General features: G+C 39.0%; 1 protein-coding gene across 1 annotated transcript in view; it reads left to right on the top strand.

Annotated features, from left to right (window-relative positions):
- LOC104587675 (cold-regulated 413 inner membrane protein 1, chloroplastic-like) overlaps positions 1–15,300 on the top strand; it is a 50,158-nt gene extending 34,858 nt beyond the window's left edge. Inside the window, exons 5-6 of the mRNA XM_010245370.3 lie at positions 14,751–14,820; positions 14,910–15,300. Of these exons, the coding sequence (XP_010243672.1) occupies positions 14,751–14,820; positions 14,910–15,075 (236 nt within the window). The 3' untranslated portion in view covers positions 15,076–15,300. The remainder of the gene's footprint in view (positions 1–14,750; positions 14,821–14,909) is intronic.
- The last annotated feature ends 2,991 nt before the right edge of the window (positions 15,301–18,291 follow it).

Below are 18,291 nucleotides of genomic sequence, written 5' to 3'. Positions count from 1 at the left end.
ACGCTTTTAACTGCTTGATACTGAATTTTTTAGTTTCGAGCATATCAATACTTTGAACCATGCTGATAAGCAAGCTGACATCCTAGTTTTGTCTTCTCCTATCCAACATGTTCTCTTAGTTTTATTCTTTTGTTCCCATTTTATTACATGCTAATGTTATTTGATGATTTCACTCCATTTACCAGAGTTTATTACATGCTTTCTGTTAAAATACAGTTTTTGTTCTAGGGTTATTTTAGTCTTTTCTCTTCTTTTAAATCAGTTTTCTTGGCTCTGTTCTTAAGTCTCTGTATACAGGGGTAGTAGTGTAATTTTACTTTTCATTATGAATTAAACATATAGGGGTGACAGTTCTCTCTCTCTCTCTCTCTTGATAGAGACTGGTTTGCTCTATTCTATTTGACTCTCTCTGCTCTTCTTCTTCTTCTTCTTCTCCATCACTTCTTCTAGACTCATACCAGAAGTTTTCCTTTATTTATTTAACTAAATACAGGCCTGATAACATGGTATCAGAGCCTGGTTGATCAGGTTTCTTGACTGAATTAGTGAAGGATGCCTGGTAGGGGTGCAACTTGGGCGGGCCCAGCCCGAGCCCGAACTGGTCCAACCCGGAATTTTACACGGGCTGGGCTTGGATTTTCAGTCCTCGGGTTGGGCTTGGGCCCAAGACGTCGGGCTTTTTTATTTTTTGGGTTGGGCTCGGGTCCTATCCCTTAGGTAGCCCGAACCCGGCCCAATTATATACATTTATACATATATGTGTATATATGTAAATGTTGCATACATACATACATATATATATATATATATGTATGTATGTATATATAACATTTGTATATACATACATACATATATATATATATATATGTATGTATATATAACATTTGTATAGATATTTTGCATACATATTTACATACATACATAAATATATGTATATATATATTTGTGTAAATACATTTATATATGTATAATTTTAGAGTGGGTTCATTGACCAACTCAAGCCCGGCCTAGGCCCAAGCCCAACCCAAGTGCATCAAATTACAAGGCGGGCTGGGCTCGGGTTGGGCAAATCGGGCTTGACCTCGGGCTCGGGTCTTAAGCCCAAATTTTAAGGTCGGGCATGGGTTGACCATAAACTCGCCCAACCCACCCGACTTGCACCCCTAATGCCGGGAACTGGTTCGACTAAGATTTTCTACTAATACGAGAAGAAAGGAAAGGGAAGAACCTAAAAGGATTGATCGCCCAGAAGGTTCGGAGGCTTCTATGCCTCAAGTTGCTTCTTTGGTTGATTGTTTGATGATGTTTTAGACTCCCTTTACTCGGCAATTTGAAGAGGGACTGTTAATGTGAAGTTTGGTTGATCGTTGTTTGTGGTTGATATGTTTGGTGGGTTGTTCCTTGTGAACCGTGAGGTTAGTGTTAGACAGTGTATGCCCTTAGCTCCAATCAGTTTTAATGTACAGATACATTTATTGTAAATGAACAGAAGTACATTATTGTTTTATGTTATTATTGGTGTTTTTCTGTGTATTTACCCCTTAAACTGGACACTTGTAAGACTCGTGTTAGTTTAGAATGTTCTCAACCATTGGATAGACTTGGGGAGTTTATCCTGCCAAGGCTGACATTGATGTGCTGCCAAAGAAGTTGGGGCAGCTTGTCTTAACTGCTAGGATTAGACCCGAAGCACATGTAGTGTGTGTTTGATTGAAGCATTGAACCCAGACCATTTTCCAGTCATGCCCTGGACCTTGGAGACTGATGGGCAAAACTGGAAAGTTATACATAATCCCTAGACTTGATTATGGTATTGTACTGAGTGTCAGATCGGGCTGTCTTTGATATGCCAATCAGTGAGATCCTTTGTGGGTCAAAACCTGAGTATGTTGGGGCAGTCTGAGAATTCACTTTAGTTGGTGATCATAGTGATAGGATCAGCCCCTTTGTCAGACAGTTAATGATCGGGATTGCACTCTCTCTGATGGAAGCCAAAACCTGCTGACAGTCAATTTCAACCGTGTTTGAGATTTGTTTTGCAAAATATATTTATATGATATATATTATGTTTCAAGAAAAATGTTTGCAAAAGGTTTTAATTCCTGGGACCCATCTGAGCAGAGAGTGCAACACTGCACCTTGCAGTCAGGGGAGAGGTCCTTCCCTGTCGGGTAGTGTTTGATCATTGTGGGCTGAGAGGTTAAGTGTAAGAGACCATTAAGGGTTGTTTACCTGATGGGCTATATCTTACTTAAGTCCATTATCCTTGGGCCTTCATAGGATGGATGGACTCAGGGATCATTTAATTGTAAATGTTGGGCCCATTTTGAGCCCATACTAATGGACTCAAGGGTTCACTGCATTTAGTAGTGAATTCGATTAGGCATTTTCACAAAGGCTGAGCCGAACCCATGTGGGCTTATGTGAGGTCATTGTTGGGGTCCTACGCCATACAAATTGAACCTAAATGGGCTAGCAACTCTCTTGGGATGTGAGCCACTTAGTTAATGGGCCTAAAGTCCATGATTAATATGATTAATCAAGTGGTCACATGACTGCTTAAGCTGTCATGTGACTTGGGCGAATATGGGTTTGGATATGAGTTTGGAGCACCCATTCTCATAAGAGGATAAGACCTATCCACTGATAGAGTTCAGATCCAAATAAAGATTTGGATTACAAACATCCTAATTCGATTAGGAGTGGTGTTTCTTAAGGATTAAGAAAAGAGAGATCAAACTGCATCAGATCACTCTGCTTTCAGTTCTCTCTTCTCTTGCTGCCCAAAAACCCTAGTTTGACCTCCACTTCTTGGGACTGATCTTGATTAGTTCTATCTCTGAATTTTGCAAGAAAATTGTGGAGAAAAACCGTGCTCACCTCCCTCGTTCGATCCATACAATTGGATTGCAGTTTTGCTGAAAACTGCGTTGCTGAACTGGCTTCACTCCAAGTTGCGCCATCTTCAGTGGAAGCTGGTTTTGGGATTCAATTTGGGCGTGAACTACCACTTTGGGAGCTACATCTGTGGAATCCGTATCAGGTATACATCTCCCTCATTTTAGTTTCAAATTAGATCCGGTTTCGGTGCAAAAACGATCCTAGAAAAATACAATTTTTTTTGAAACTAGGGAATGCGATTCCTGGGAGGCTGAAGGAGATTTTTGAAATTTCGCCCAACCATTTTGCGGGTATGAAGTTGGAGGATTGTATTATCTCGATAGTGGCGGATCACAGACAACTCTTCATTCTTCCATTACATCATTGCAGTGGCACTGTCAAATGGGTCATCCTTCTCTTCCAGCTCTCAAGAGTCTTGTTCCAGTGTGAAGTTTGTCAGCTTAGTAAACATCATTGTGTCTCTTTTGTTCCAAGGGAATCTACTAGAGTCTCGAGTCTTTTTGAACTTGTTCATTCAGATGTTTGGGGTCCTTGTCCAGTTGAGTCTTACAATGGTTTTAAATATTTTATTTCCTTTGTTGATGATTTTTCAAGAATGACTTGGATTTATTTAATGAAATCTCGTATGGAGGTGTTTGATATATTTCTCTCATTTTATGCTGAAATTAAGAATCAATTTGGTGTCTCCATTAAATACTTTCGGTCTGACAATGCAAAAGAATATTTCCAACGCTCATTTTGTATGTTCTTTGAATCTCACGACATAATACATCAATCATCCTGCTCCTCCACTCCACAACAAAATGGAGTAGCTGAGCGGAAGGATAGACATTTACTTGACACTGCTTAGGCACTTTTGATTCAAATGTCAATTCCAAAAAAATATTGAAGTGATGTTGTTCTTACTTCTTGCTTTCTCATTAATTGTATACCATCTTCTATATGAAGTGGCTCCTCTCCTTTTTCTATTGTCTTTCTTTCTCAATCTTCGTTTCATTTGCCTCTGCATGTTTTTGGTTGTGTCTGTTTTGTTCATCACTTGGGTCCAGCATTGGATAAATTGGAAATTCGTGCTCTTAAATGTGTTCTTTTGGTACTGTCGGACCTAGAAAGGATATACGTGCTACAGTCCTTCCCTTCACCGCTCCTTTGCCATTCCTGAAGTGACCTTTGAAAATGTTGCTTTCTTTTCCTCAACTAAGTCTACTTCTCTTGATACTCTATCCCCACCTTCTCTTCCCTTACCAGTGGAGGAGGTGTTTGTGACTACTCTTGTTGTTCAAGAGTTAATGCAACCATCAATCCATCGAGTGTATGCTCACTACCCTCGTGGTATTGTGTTTCAACCTTCTCTAGCTCCATCCCAGCCATCATCGGCTCCTCAATCGATGGATCCATCTCATTAAGATCTCCCCATTGCGCTTCACAAAGGTAAGCATACTTGTACTAAACATCCTATATCCCATAATGTTTCATTTGCCCATTTATATCCATTCTATTGTCTGTATTTGTTCCTAGATCTCTTCAGGATGCTCCTCTCTTCGGAATGGAAGAGGGTGATGGATGAGGAATTTCATGCTTTTCAATCTAATCATACTTGGGACCTCACTTCTTGGCCTCTAGGGAAGAAAGCAGTTGGTTGTCGGTGGGTTTACGCTATTAAGCATCTTGCTGATGGTAGTGTGGAGAGATATAAAGCATGCTTAGTAGCCAAAAGGTATACAAAGACCTATGGCATTGATTATATTGATACTTTTTCACCTATAGCTAAAATGGGTTTGGTTTGGGTGCTTATTTCCTTGGCTTTACACTTTGATTGGTCGTTGTTTCAGTTGGATATTGAAAATGCATTTCTTCACTCTGACCTAGAGGAGTTGTATATGGAACAACCTCCAGGGTATGCTTCTCAAGGGGAGGAAGGTAAGGTATGTCAATAGTGTAGTACAATAGTTTGGGATGACAGAATTTAGGGTTGATCATTCAGTGTTCAGTAGAGATACTACCTTTGAGAAGATTGTGTTGGCAGTTTCTGTTGATGACATTATTATCACAGGAAGTGATGAGCATGGCATGAAAATCTCAAACATTTATTACAAATCTAGTTCCAGACTAAGGACTTGGGGCACTTGAAATATTTTCTGGGCATAGAAGTAGCAAGGCCAGGGGAATCTCTCTCTCGCAAAGAAAGTATGTGCTTGTCTTGTTGGAAGAAATTGGTCTATTAGGGGCAAAGCCAGTTGATACCCCTATAGATCTGAATGTGAAGATGTCTAATAGGAGAGTAGTTGGAAAACTGATTTATTTAACCATCACAAGATTAGACATTTCCTTCAGTGTTGGATTATTGAGCCAATTCATGTAGAACCCAAGGAAAATCCATTGGGAAGGTATTGATAGAGTTCTACGCTATTTGAAGGGTGCTCTAGGTAAAGGGTTGTTGTATAAGAAAGGGAGAGAACTTTCCTGGGAAGGGTACACAGATGCACTTCTATAAAGGCACTTCTATGAAAAGTACTTTTATTAAAGCACTTCTATAAAAGCACTTTTACGAAAGTACTTTTATAAAAGCACTTTTATGGAAGTAATTTACAAAAGTACTTTTACGAAAGCACTTTTACGAAAAGTACTTTTATAGAAGTACTTTTACAAAAGCACTTTTACGAAAGCACTTTTATGAAAGTATTATTATCAAAGTACTTTTATGAAAGCACTTTTACTGAAGTACTTCTACAAAAGTGCTTTTATTCATTCACTTTGGATTGAATTGGACCCAATCTGGTCCATTTGCATTGTAATTAGACTAGATTGGATTGTAACCAATTTGGATTTCTCATGTTATTTTGGTGTTTGATTCAATTTAGATTGGATTGGACCCGATCTGGTCCTTTGCATTTTATTTGGACTAAATTGGACTTGGTTTTAGACCTGTTCATGGGCTGGGTGGCCCGCCTTGGACGGGCTTGAACATGTTTATAGGCCCGCGGGTTTAAACTTGGGCCAAAAAGCCCGGCCTGCAATAAATTCGAGCCGGTCAGGTTTTGTCAAAATAGCCCGGCCCGAGCCCGGCCCGGCCCGGCCCGACCTAAAATTAGGCTTAAAATGGGTTATGTGATTATGTCCATTTGAATAAATTTTTTGATTTAAGAATGTAAAACTGTGTTTTAAAACGTAAAAGAAAGGGAAAAAAACCATCTTGTAGGCCCATTGTTCATTTAAATAGGAAAAAAAAACCATTTGAATTTTTAATTCTAATTTGAATAGGGAAAATTGTAATTTTTTTATTAGGTCGGGCTTCGGGGTCGGGCTCGGGCTCGGGCCTAGCGTATTTCCATTAATGATGAGTAAAAGCCCGGCCCGGCCCGGCCCGGCCCATGAACAGGTCTACTTGGTTTGCATGGATTTGGTCTAGTCAATTTGTAAATGAACCAATATTGGATTGGACCGGGTTGGACCAAATCCTTTCCAATTGACATCCCTACCGGTAAACATCTATGTTTATGATTTTGGAGACCTAGGCCATTGGTTTATGACTGCTAACACAATTTTTTTTAAGTATGAAAATAAACAACATACGACACTTATCAGTTTGAAAATAATTCATTTTCTAGGAAAAAAGTTTTTGGTTCATAGCAATATTTTCTCATTTTATCCATTTTTACCCATTCTTGTCCATTTTAGAATTTCATCTTGGGCAAGAATGAGAATTGAACCAAACATGGCCTTAGTCACAACCCCCTTGAAGCTATTTTGTGACAACCAGAGAACCATTCATATCTCCTCCAATCTAGTGTATCATGAGAGAACCAAACACATAGAGGTGGATTGTCACTTTGTTAGAGAAAAGGTGGTTAGTGGAGAAATCCTTACCCCATATGTGAAGTCTGAAGATCAACTAGCTGACCTGTTTACCAAAGGCTTGAGTGGTGCTTGGATGAAATACATTTGTAACAAGTTGGAGCTCTATGATATGTATGCTCCAACTTGAGGGGGAATGTTAAAATATAGTTTTTGTTCTAGGGTATTTTAGTCTTTTCTCTTCTTTTAAATCAGTTTTTTTTTTGCCTCTGTTCTTAAGTCTCTGTATACAGGGGTAATAGATTCCTTATTTTAGTCTTTTTTCACCGTCTTTAGATCCCTTACCTGCTCAAGGTTCCCTCCTTCACTGAAAACTAAGATGTCATCTGCAAATTGAAGATGGGTGACTGACACTCCAGCCCTGCCTATTTTCCAACCATTTACTAAATTCTCCCTATCAGCCTTTGAGATCATTCTACTCAACACATCAGCTAACAAGGTGAAAAGGAATGGTGAGAGAGGATCCCCTTGCCTTAGACCCCTACAAGTTGGGAAAAAATCCTTTACCACTCCATTAATTAGCCACTTACACCACCTTTCTCCAAACCCACACTGCCTCAACATTTGTAAGAGGAATTGCCAATCCACCAAATCATAGGCCTTTTCCAGATCAAGCTTGCAAACAAAACCCGTCTTTTTGGATCTTCTCATTAGCTATTAGGATTTGGTCTGTAATTTGTCTCCCTTGCACAAAAGCCCCTTGGTATTTGCTGATTAGGGAAGGAAGGGCCTCTTTAATCCTCAAGGACAACACCTTAGCTAGGATTTTGTAGGTACTGGTTACCAAGCTTATATGTCTAAAATCCTTAGGGAGGATAGCATCAACCTTCTTCGAGACTAGGGCAAAAAAAGTAGCACTGATTCCTGGACTTACTACATGATTGTCTGCAAATTCTTTGAACACCTCACAAAGATCTTCTTTTAGGATCTCCTAACAATTTTGATAGAAAGCCATTGTAAAACCATCTAGCCCTGGCGCCTTAGACCTGTTCATTGAAAACACTGCCCTTTTAATCTCCTCCTCTTCAAAGCTTCTTTCCAACCAGCAAGCTTTTTCATTGCCCAACCTTGGTCAATCCTGTCCTTCCATAGGTAGCCTCTCATCCAAAGGAACTCCAAACAAATTTTTGAGATGGTTTGCAAAGGTTCTAGCTCTCTCTTCTTTGTTTGTAATTGCCTCTCCTTCTACTTCTAGTTTGGCTATAAAGTTTCTCCTTCGATGTCCACTTGCCAAGTCATGGAAAAATTTGGTATTCCCATCTCCTTCCTTAATCCATTGATGCCTTGATTTCCGTCTCCAACAAATCTCTTCCCTTAGCAACACATCTTCTAGATCCTTCTTCAGTAGTCTCCTTTGCTCTCTCTCCTATTCAATCAAGATCCCTTGGGACTCCTCATCTAGAGCCTCAACTTGATTGATGGTATTTGACTTTTGCTTGTCAATTCTTCCAAAACTATCTCTATTCCACTCTTTTAGTTTCGATCTTAATCTTCGTAGCTTCTTGTGGAATTTCACGCCCTTCCATCTTACCTCGCTTAGCTCTTCATCCCACCATTCCTTCACTTTACCCTGAAAATCCAGATGTGTTAACCACATATTTCAAATCTGAAAGGTCTAGGGCCAACACTAAAGGATTTTACACCTATCTTAATAGGCCAATGGTCCAAAGTGACCCTAGGCAGAGTTGAAAGAGAGAAATATCTTACAGGCTGAAAGAGAGAAAAAAAGAATAAGATACAATACAACAGGGATTATTATAATAGAATACATCGAAACTCTCCACACTCCCCCTCAAACTGATGCGAAGTCATAAGCATCAGTTTGCTCACAAGAAAGATATGTCTTGATCTTGTCATAGCTTAGTAAAAATATCAGCAATTTGCATATCCAAGAACCCCCTATTTGCTATTGTTGTTCATTCATTCATCTTAGTAAATTGTCTTCTTAAAAAACAATTAACATTATAAAATCATTTGTTTTTGTGTAAGGATTAAGAATTTAAAACTCTAACATGGATATGTTTGGGCTTGCCTCGAGGGGCATGGTACGAAGGCGGCTCATAGAATCAAGAATGCAAGATGTTTTACATCACACTAGCTATTCAATCTAATGCAATTGAGGGAAAAAATAAATTGTGGGTTTTACATGCTTGAAAATGTTTTATATGTTATAATTTTATTTTTAAATTTTCATTTGAATACACATTACATGTTATGCTTATGTATTTTAATTTTAGATAATAGGTTTGTTAAAATATTTATTTTGAAATTCAAGTTTATATTTTTATTTATATTATGATTAGTATTTTTTTAATTTTTTGCATTTTTCTTTAAATTTGGCTTTTCTTTTTTTGAATTTTTGCCATTTTTTGTACTTTTGCACCTTGCTTTGAAAAGGTGCATACCTCATGCCTCGGGTGCAAATTGCCTCTTGCTCTGTTTTTTGCGCCTTGCGCTTATAAAACACTAGGTCTAAGATGCCGGTAGCTGAAGTAGAGCAAGAGGTTCAAGACTGGAGGAGGATTGTAGAGGTGGTAAGTAAAGGGTTAAAACTAAAGGGAACAATGATCTTCACACCTTTTAAAAATTGTAAAGCTCTCATTGATTTGGCTGAAGATGAGTTGGATCTGGGAGTTGTAAATCTGCAGTCGTCTTATGGTAATATTTTGATTTCGAGTTAGTCCCCCCTATCCAATGCAATGTCTCTGTGTATTGAAGATAGATGGTGTCACTGTTAGAATCGCTGGACTTCCTTTCCATCTTTGGAAACAAGATGTTTTCTCATCCATCACCTAAATTTGTGGAGGGAAACTAGTGGGAGTTTTTAAATTCAATCTGCATTAGCAGCTATACTTCTCAATGGCGTGAAGCCGGAAGACATACCTAGGTTGGTGGAAATCTGGACTAATAATCACTTTTATTCAGTATGGCTTGCAACCTCGATTGAAACAAACCTTTGGATGGAAGCTAGAAGAATGGAAGATGACAACTGACTAGCTATGTGGCAGAGCAGGATTGGACCTTTTCAAATTTCTGAGAAGTTTCCTTCAAAGGAGAAGCTTGGACCAGGCACCGAGAAAGAGGGAGGGGAGGAGCCTTATGTAGAAAGGGTTGCAAAGGTTGTGTTCTGGCCTTTTTTCGTAGACTCTCAGTCTCAGCTACAAGATAGGTGAAGAGCCCAATCCCAAGTCCCGTTTGTCTGTTGAGATGGAGCATTTAATGCCTAGTTTGGAATCGGAGCCACCTGGTCTAGCACTGTTGAGCCAGGCAGTTTTTTAAAAGGCGTGGGAGGCGTACGCTTGGAGGCACGCCTCCAGGTGAGGCGCTACCAAAATGCCTTGAGGCGTATGCCAGAGGCGCTGACACCTCTGAGGCGTACGCCTCATGCACCTCATGCACACCTCATATAAAAAGACTGAAAAAAAAGAAAAAAGAAAAATAGGAAAGGAAAAGAAAAGAAAGGGAAGGGAAAGAAAAAGAAAGAAAGAGAAGAAAAAACAGAGAAAATGAAAGGGAAGGGAAGAAAAGATAAGGGGAAAGAAATTGGTCTGCCCCGGCCCCTTTGGCTGGGGGGCTTTGCCCCCCTTTTCCATGCAGCCCAATTTGTTTTTTGTGTTAGGGAAGGTCTTGCTGGCTCGCTTGTCGCTTCACTCGCTCGCCTCCGCTTCGACAAGAACCACCCCCCCCCCCCCCCCCCCTTCAACTAGTGCTATGCATCTTTATTCTTCTTAATATAAAAGATTTTTATTAAAAATAAAAAAAATGAAATCCCCCCTTCCTCCTGACCCCCCTCCTCTTAAGGAGGCTTATGCCTCCTTGTGTTCAGGGGATTATGATTCCTATGTTCTGAACTATGCCTCATGCCTCTAGGTAGTGGAATGCCTCGCATCACGCCTTCACATTTTAAAATATTGGAGCCAGGTTCTACCAGTAAGGGAAGCCTTAACTCGAGTGAGCTCCATTGGGTCAGTCGGCACTGAGCCAGTAATTTCAAAACCAGTCTTACTTGTCCTAGTCCTAGATAATGAGAATGAGCCAGACGAATCAAGAGGTGGGCCACTTGTTGGTGGGCTTGATAAGGCCGAAAAAGTTACAGAGCCACTTGGTACTTTAAATGAACATGTGAGAGGGAGGTGTGTGTGCAGGTCGATGGATCTTTATTTGGGTTTGTCTTTGTCTTCTTCTATTCCGGCCGCAGGAGCAAGCCCCCAGCAGAGAAGACTCTTAAATGGAACCTTGAGTGGAAAGAAAAAAAGGGTTGTCTTTGTGTGTTGAAAAGGTCTGTAGATTTCAAAAAGTCCCTTTCTTCGAAGCTTGAAGGAGTCAAGGTGGCTTACACTAAGTATGGTGATTTAAGCAGCTTGGGTATTGCCGGGGAGGATTCTCTCCCAATGGAGAACCAGGGACAGGCTAAGGAGGACTGTGTTTTAGATTCTCTGGAGCTCTTGAACAAAAATCCAGCCCCTGGCTTTTTGCTTGAGGTGAACTGTTGCGATTCAGCGAGAGATACTTTAGGGGGGTTTTAGTTGGATGCACAGAATAACAGGACAGAGCAACAAAAGCAATTAGGGAAGGAAGTTGCAAACAACATTAGGGAGGAGAACCAAGAGAGCTTTACTCTAATGAATAAGGTAAAACCGAATTCAATCTTGAAAGATTCAGTTGTGACTTCTGTTGCCGATGAACTAAAGACAGTAAAAGAAGGAAAGTGTTCACTGGGACAAGGATTGTCACCAGACCACCCCACTATCACACAGGTTACTATTGGAAAATTAGTAGTGGATTTAGGAAGGAAAAGAGAGAAGCTCATTAGAAAGGAACTTCAGATCCTTGAGTTTTGAGGCTGGGTCAAGAAAGATTAAAAATCCAAACAACTGACAATTAGTATACATAGCGAAATTGTTCCATCGGCTGAAGGAAGTAAGTTTTGGGGATGGCCCTTGTAGTAAATTCAAGAGAACATATAAGAGAGATTGTGAAGACTAAAAGTGAAGAAAATAACAGTAATGGAAGTATTGCCCATGATAAGGCAAAGACAGAGGTTATAAACGAGGTTGTGGGATGATCCCATACAGATCATTTAGAAAGGCCCATACAGAGAAAGGCGGAAGGAAGGGAAAAGGAAGTTGGTTTAGGGGAAAATAACATAGAAGAAGAGAAGTTAACTGGGGAAAAGTAGGAGGTCTCAGAGGAAGATAATTCTGATGAGGAGCAGGAGGAAAGAGAGATGATGGACAGAGTTAGAAAGATAGAGAAGAAAGATGTGGACAAGGTAGCGGAAAGCACAGTTCAAGTAAATAAGGCTTTAGGTCTGGTGGTGTTAGGAAGGGAAGAAATGACAAGGAAGCTGTTCAAGGAAATGGAGGAAAGGTATCCAATGAGTGAAGGAAGATCTGTAGAAGGTTCCTAAGGGCTGTATTGGGGCAGGGCCTATTAAAGGTTTTGGGTCTTATCTGGGTTCAGGGTCTTGCTTTGCTTTTCTGGTCTATTTAAAGGGTTTGAATCCTTCTATTCTGTAACTAATTTCTAGGGTTGAGGGGTTGTGTTTCAGTGGGCCTTGGGTGTTATCTTGTCACCTGCTTGTGTATTCTCTTTCCTCTCTCTCTCTCTTTCCTCTTTTTTAATAGAAGTTTTCTTTTTTATTTATTACCAAAAAAAATACGGTAGCTTCTTGGACTGATCAAAACAGCCTCCAAAGAGTTCTCAATCCAGCAACTTAAGATGGTTAAATTAAAAAGTTCTTGAAACACTCATCTAAACCAATGATACAAACTCCTTTCACTTCTGATTGAATCACTTGCTCTGATACCATGTCAACTTGTGATCGAAAAAGAGAGAAACATACAATTCAGGGGTGTCAATATAATGACTTGACCCCCACGCACAAAGAGCCTTTTATATATTAAAATATGTACAATTACAAGAAAGCCCTTATAGGGCTGAAAGAGAGAAAAAAAATAAAAGAATAAGATATACAATATAACAAAGACTATTATAATAGAATACATCAAAACTCTCCACATTTAAGAGGTGTCAAGCATGGTCAAGGTGGAGAGCCGAATGAGTTTGGTCTAGTGATGAGGGTCAAATAATTTCTTTTTCTCTTTTTGACAAAGTGGAGTTGGGGAAAGAAGGATCTGATGCTGGAGGGGGTTCAAAAGATTTCTTAAGTCAGGCAATGGGTGCTAGAAAATATAGAATGAATCCAATAGAAGAACTAGACAAAAGAGGCAAGGAGGTCTTGACTGAACCCTTCAGAGATAAGGAGGTGATCATGGATGAAAGTCATTTTGTGCAGAGGGAGTTAGATTTGGAAGAGGTGGTTAACACGGAGATGGAGGAAAATAAATTGTTAGGGTTCTCTTTTGTCAGAGGTGAGGACTTTGTTGGGAAGGTTTTTAGAGAAGTTGAAGAAAATGGAGGTCAACTTTGGAAGGAGATTAGGGCATCTAAAGGAGGGGATGTTTTTTCTTCTTGATTTTAATCTCATTTGTCGAGTGTCCTTATTCTAAATTCTGGAAGGCAAGAATTTGTTCATTGTAAAGGTGTTTGTCGAGGGTGTTTGTTTTAGTTTGTTTTTTTTGGGGTGGTTTCTTATCACTCCTGTTGTAATTCTTCCATTTTCTTAATGAATTTTCTTTTTTATTTATCTTCAAAGAAAATTGTGCACAACGGTTATATAATTATTAAAGCTTACCTAAAATGCATCATTTTTATTTGCATAACTGGATGAATTAAAGAATTTTAAATGGAATGTATTTCTAGATAGGTCATTTAAAGCTTATCAAAACATAACCTCATCATGTTGCACTAACCGGATGAATTAAAGCTTACCTAAAAATGCGCCATTTTTATTTGTGTTAACTGGATGAATTAAACAATTTTAAATGGAATGTATTTCTAGATAGGTCATTTAAAGCTGATCAATACATAACCTCATTATGTTGCGGTTGATGCAGTTGTTGGCCTCTATATTGTTAGCATAACAGGCAAAGATTCCATAAGTAGTTTCTACTGTTGTATTTTTCCTGTCGACTACATAGGATTTCCATAAAATGGGAAATCTTGTTGGACCTAAAAACATTCATCGCACTCTCTCTTTCCTAGTTGACAAAGATTAAACTTTTCTGTTGCAACTTGGCTTGCTCTTTGAGAATTGAGAACTGGGACTTAATTAGAGCAGAATTGAAGGCTACTTGGCACGGCTGAGGAAGGCTAAAGCTATGAGGTTCAGCAACCTAATACTTGAAGGGGTTTCGAAGGTTATAACAGGTTTGTTATTGTTAGCAAGCAATGAAGGACCATATCGATAAAAAATGAAGGACCATGGAAACACAGATGCAAAATCAGAGAAGCTAAATGAATTATAAATGGGTTGGGAGCTATCATACAGTGAGTATACTTAGGACTGCTAATGGTCTAGCAGATGGGTTGGCAAAACAGGAGGTTAAGAAACTCAATGTATTGGGGGCTTACAGATCAAGGGGGAAGCTGAACTTGATGTTTGGTTACTACAGGTGGTTAGTTGAGGCTGGCCATCCCAATGATGTTATTGTTCTGTTAATTTGTATTAATCAATAAAGTTCACTGTTACTGATAAAAAACAGTGTTTCAACGTTTTATGCTATTACATAGGGGCTGTTGGCTGAAACTTACCCATGAAATTCATTATACATGGAACCACATTCAATTGGCCTACTAATTTGCCACATGAAGACTTGGATAATTTAGATCTTGTTTCTATACAACTTATCCAAAAGTCCTTTTCCCTGTGTTAAAAGTATATATAATGGAATAAACTGTAGATATATGGTGGCTCTTAAGTTTGTTGAGGTGTGTGTACATCAGACGTATCTGTCTCTGATACCATGCAATTTTGTACAAAGTACATAATAAATTTAGTTGCATTACCCCCGGTAAACTAAGAAAAAAGTATTATATTACTACTTCAAACATGAAATAGAACATACTGAATGATTTTTCATTTGTGTTAGGTGAATTGGAGCTACCCTTGATGGCATTGCTACTTGTGATTGTAGCTCCTTATCAATTCATGGACCTACGGTAAGTCAATCTAGGTTAGTAATTATGTGATTGATGATTTATTCTTTCAGATTTAGTTCTATTCACATTTTTGTATTTTTCATGTGCAGAGGGACACAAGTAGGTGCAATTGTTTCCCTGGTGATTGCTGCTTACTTGGCTTTCCAACATTTCTCCCGGTTGGGAAGCTTGCAAAGAGCATTTGACCAAGGATCTATTATTGCCACCTTAGCTGTGATCTGCATCACTGCTGTGCCCTGCTTCCTTCTAATCTGATATTTTTCTGAAGTGGCCAAAATGGTGCATAGAATACCAGGTACATAAACAAAGGTGCTTTTAAGAGGAAGGGAATGGTCACTTTCTGTATCATGCTTAAGAATTAAGATATATGTATGGTTTGTTAATAAGGAAGCACCGCAGCAGATATATGTAGAATATACTATCTGTACACTACAAGAATGTTCTTAAGTTGGTAAATGTTGGTAAAACAACTTTCTTTCATCTCTGATATTATATCATTATAATTGTGGCCATGCTTTAATTCCTATGCAAGGATTTTGTTTTCTGCCTTGAAGGCAAGGTTTCCACTTGGTATTGGCTAACATTTCATCATTGGAAAATCGCCAAGTAAATGCTCCTACTGTTTGATTTTGTCTATGTTACCATCTGAAAGTGTACATATTGTTATTGGTGAATGGCATTTTTGTTACCTTATTATGCTTCCTGATGCATTCCACAGTATACGTATTAAAGTTATGAGAACCATTTCAAGTACTTAAATTAAAGAGTCTGACAACATCATTAGATAAAGTTAATATTCTCCTGAACATGAAAAATTAAGTCTTCTATTTCAGTTTTGCTTAACAAAAGAAACTAACAAAACCCGTGCATTGCACGAGGACCAACTAATTTGAAATGTAACAAGTAACAAAAAGAAAGAATACTAATTAACTCTCAGGCCCACAAGCATAGGGTTCAAACCTGGCAGCAGCCATTATATTCAGTCTATAATGCCAAAAATGCCAAATAGCTGGGACCAAGTAATGGCCCCTTTTTTTTCTTTATGTTTTTTACTTTTGTTGATAATTATCCTAACATTACTTGAGGTTAATTAACAATGACAAAAAGAAACAATTTTGCTAACAATCTAACTGGTGGGACCAGATCTAGTAGGGACAGGTGTCAAAAACTTTTCTAAGTACTCGCTTACATGCCTACATCATCTGGACTGATAGGATGGGGCCTATTATGCCCCACATATGCAGTTGAAGCCCTATGCATCTGATGTAACCCTATAGAAATAAGGATCTTGATTAACCCATACCCTAGCATTTTTGGAGGTCATATTACAAGATATGGAAAATTTTGGCTGCCCGCATTGTGGGATTCCTGCCCACATAAAATAGTAACGTTTCACTGACAGCTCGGATCTGCTACCCACTTCTCTGTGGGTACAACTGGTGGGTAGCAGATTCCGAGTCGTTTTGTAACAAATTCCTTTGTAAAATAAAATATATTTATTTCTCATTCAAAGTCTCCATCCCCCGGAGCTCACATCAACCCTTCGGTCCACCTTTTACATGAACCCTTCAATACCATTGTGCCACACCATTTCAATTTTTATATTTCAAAATTAATGGGCGTCGGCCGTCGGCACTTAACGGCAGTTTGGACTCGAAAATTAACTTTTATGTAAATTTTCTCTCTCCTTCCTTTGGGTCCCTTTCCATCTCCTGTTCTACATGGTACCTTCAGGCCTTTGTTATTACGTCATCTTCAACTGAACCAAACTCCACCCCAATCTTCACTTGGAATGTCACCAACAAGGCCTTGAACGCACACCTCCGAATTCGATGATTTTAAAAAGTACTTTTGCCCTAATGTTTTTATGTTTACATGGTGAATATTGATATGGAAGTCTAATTTAAACTGCATGAATGCTGGCAATATGGCGGTATGGATTTGGAGTGGTTAATGAACCAGTTCATGGGTCTTTTATCTGACTAAGTAAGACATTGCTTGGGAAGCTTTGAAGGCGATGAATAATTTTAATATTGATATTGTAAATTTGTAATCAGAGGAATCCATGTCTGACAAATATGATTCAGAATATTTCAACTACACAATGACAAGTTTAGTGAAGTTCAGCAAAGCACAAATTCGAAGGCCACCATACACAACATTTCTCCCAGCATCTCATGCAAGTATCCAGAAATTCTGGGTTGAACCCAAATCTGGTTCAAGTTTGGAATGTTAGAAACTACGACCTGTTGTATGATCCTATTATCTTTTCCTCAAAGATGCTCAACTTCTCAATGGCAAACGCTCATGTCTTGTTAGCTCACAAGAATGGGATGTTGCTTGAAGAATCTGGTCTAGATCGACTTGGTAAGCCAGTTGGAAATGAAGAACTGGGTTTCTTCTTTTGCTAATTCTATTCAAATTCATCCAACTTTTGCATTTGAAGCTCTCGGCGCATGTGGCAAACTTTCATTGGAATATTGATGGACGGAAGGGTCCATAGGATGTGAGCTCCATTCCCCGTTTCTCTCACCTCTGAATAATGAGTTCAAATCAGCCCCCTACAAGATTGCCCCCCACAACGTTCCACAGCATATCCCCGGAAATGTATTGGGATCTCCTGATGATATGACATCATCATTTTTGTTATTATCATCGGAAGATGTTCCCAATACACGGCGGGGATGTGCTGTGGGACATTGTGGGGGGACAATCTTGTAGGGGGCTGGTTTGAACCTTACTAGGATTGTTCAAAACATAGAATAAACCGGCCAAACCAATTTAACCTGAAGTGGTTGATTTTAAAACGAAGTTGGTCGGTTCTGGTTTCGTAAATGTTAAAAACCAATGAATAGATTTGGTCACGGGTTATATCCCTAAAAACCAAATTGAAACCGAACTGAAGTACTAACTAATATTTAGATTAAAATACGATGACATGGATTAACGAGAAACCAGACCTTTTTATCACCTCTTACTTTTTCTTTTTTTTTCTTAGAAGAAGTACCAATCAGCCCAGATCAAAATTCTCTAGCCCCAAAGTACAGGGGTAATGCATCCTGACCGTGAATTGATGCCAAATTCACGGGCAGAATGTGGTTTATAGGGAAGAGGGCTAATAGTAGGGGGGGGGGGGGTGGAATTCAGAATTCTGCATCCTATGTTTTCGTACTTCTCCGTTTTTTCTTTTATAACCTACTTTGTTAGTAACGTCTCTCCTCACAGTGACCGATGGTACAACTGACCAATCAGTCATTCATCCTCTCTCTTTTTATCTCTCTCCCGATCTCTCCCACATGACCAATGCATCCTCTCTCTCTCATGTCTTTTCGATTGGCTGATTGTATAATTCAACATCTCTTTTATTTTGCTTAGTTAACCAATTAAACCAACCAAACATAAAATAATTTCAAACTCAGTTTTATGATATTATTGGTCGATTTGGGTCGAAACAATGACAAACTCAACAAT

This window comes from Nelumbo nucifera, chromosome 3, assembly GCF_055504915.1.
Source record: "Nelumbo nucifera cultivar China Antique chromosome 3, China Antique-T2T, whole genome shotgun sequence".
NCBI lineage: Eukaryota > Viridiplantae > Streptophyta > Magnoliopsida > Proteales > Nelumbonaceae > Nelumbo > Nelumbo nucifera.
The sequence above is the reverse complement of the archived record's forward strand: the minus strand, read 5'-3'. Positions and strand labels throughout refer to the sequence as shown.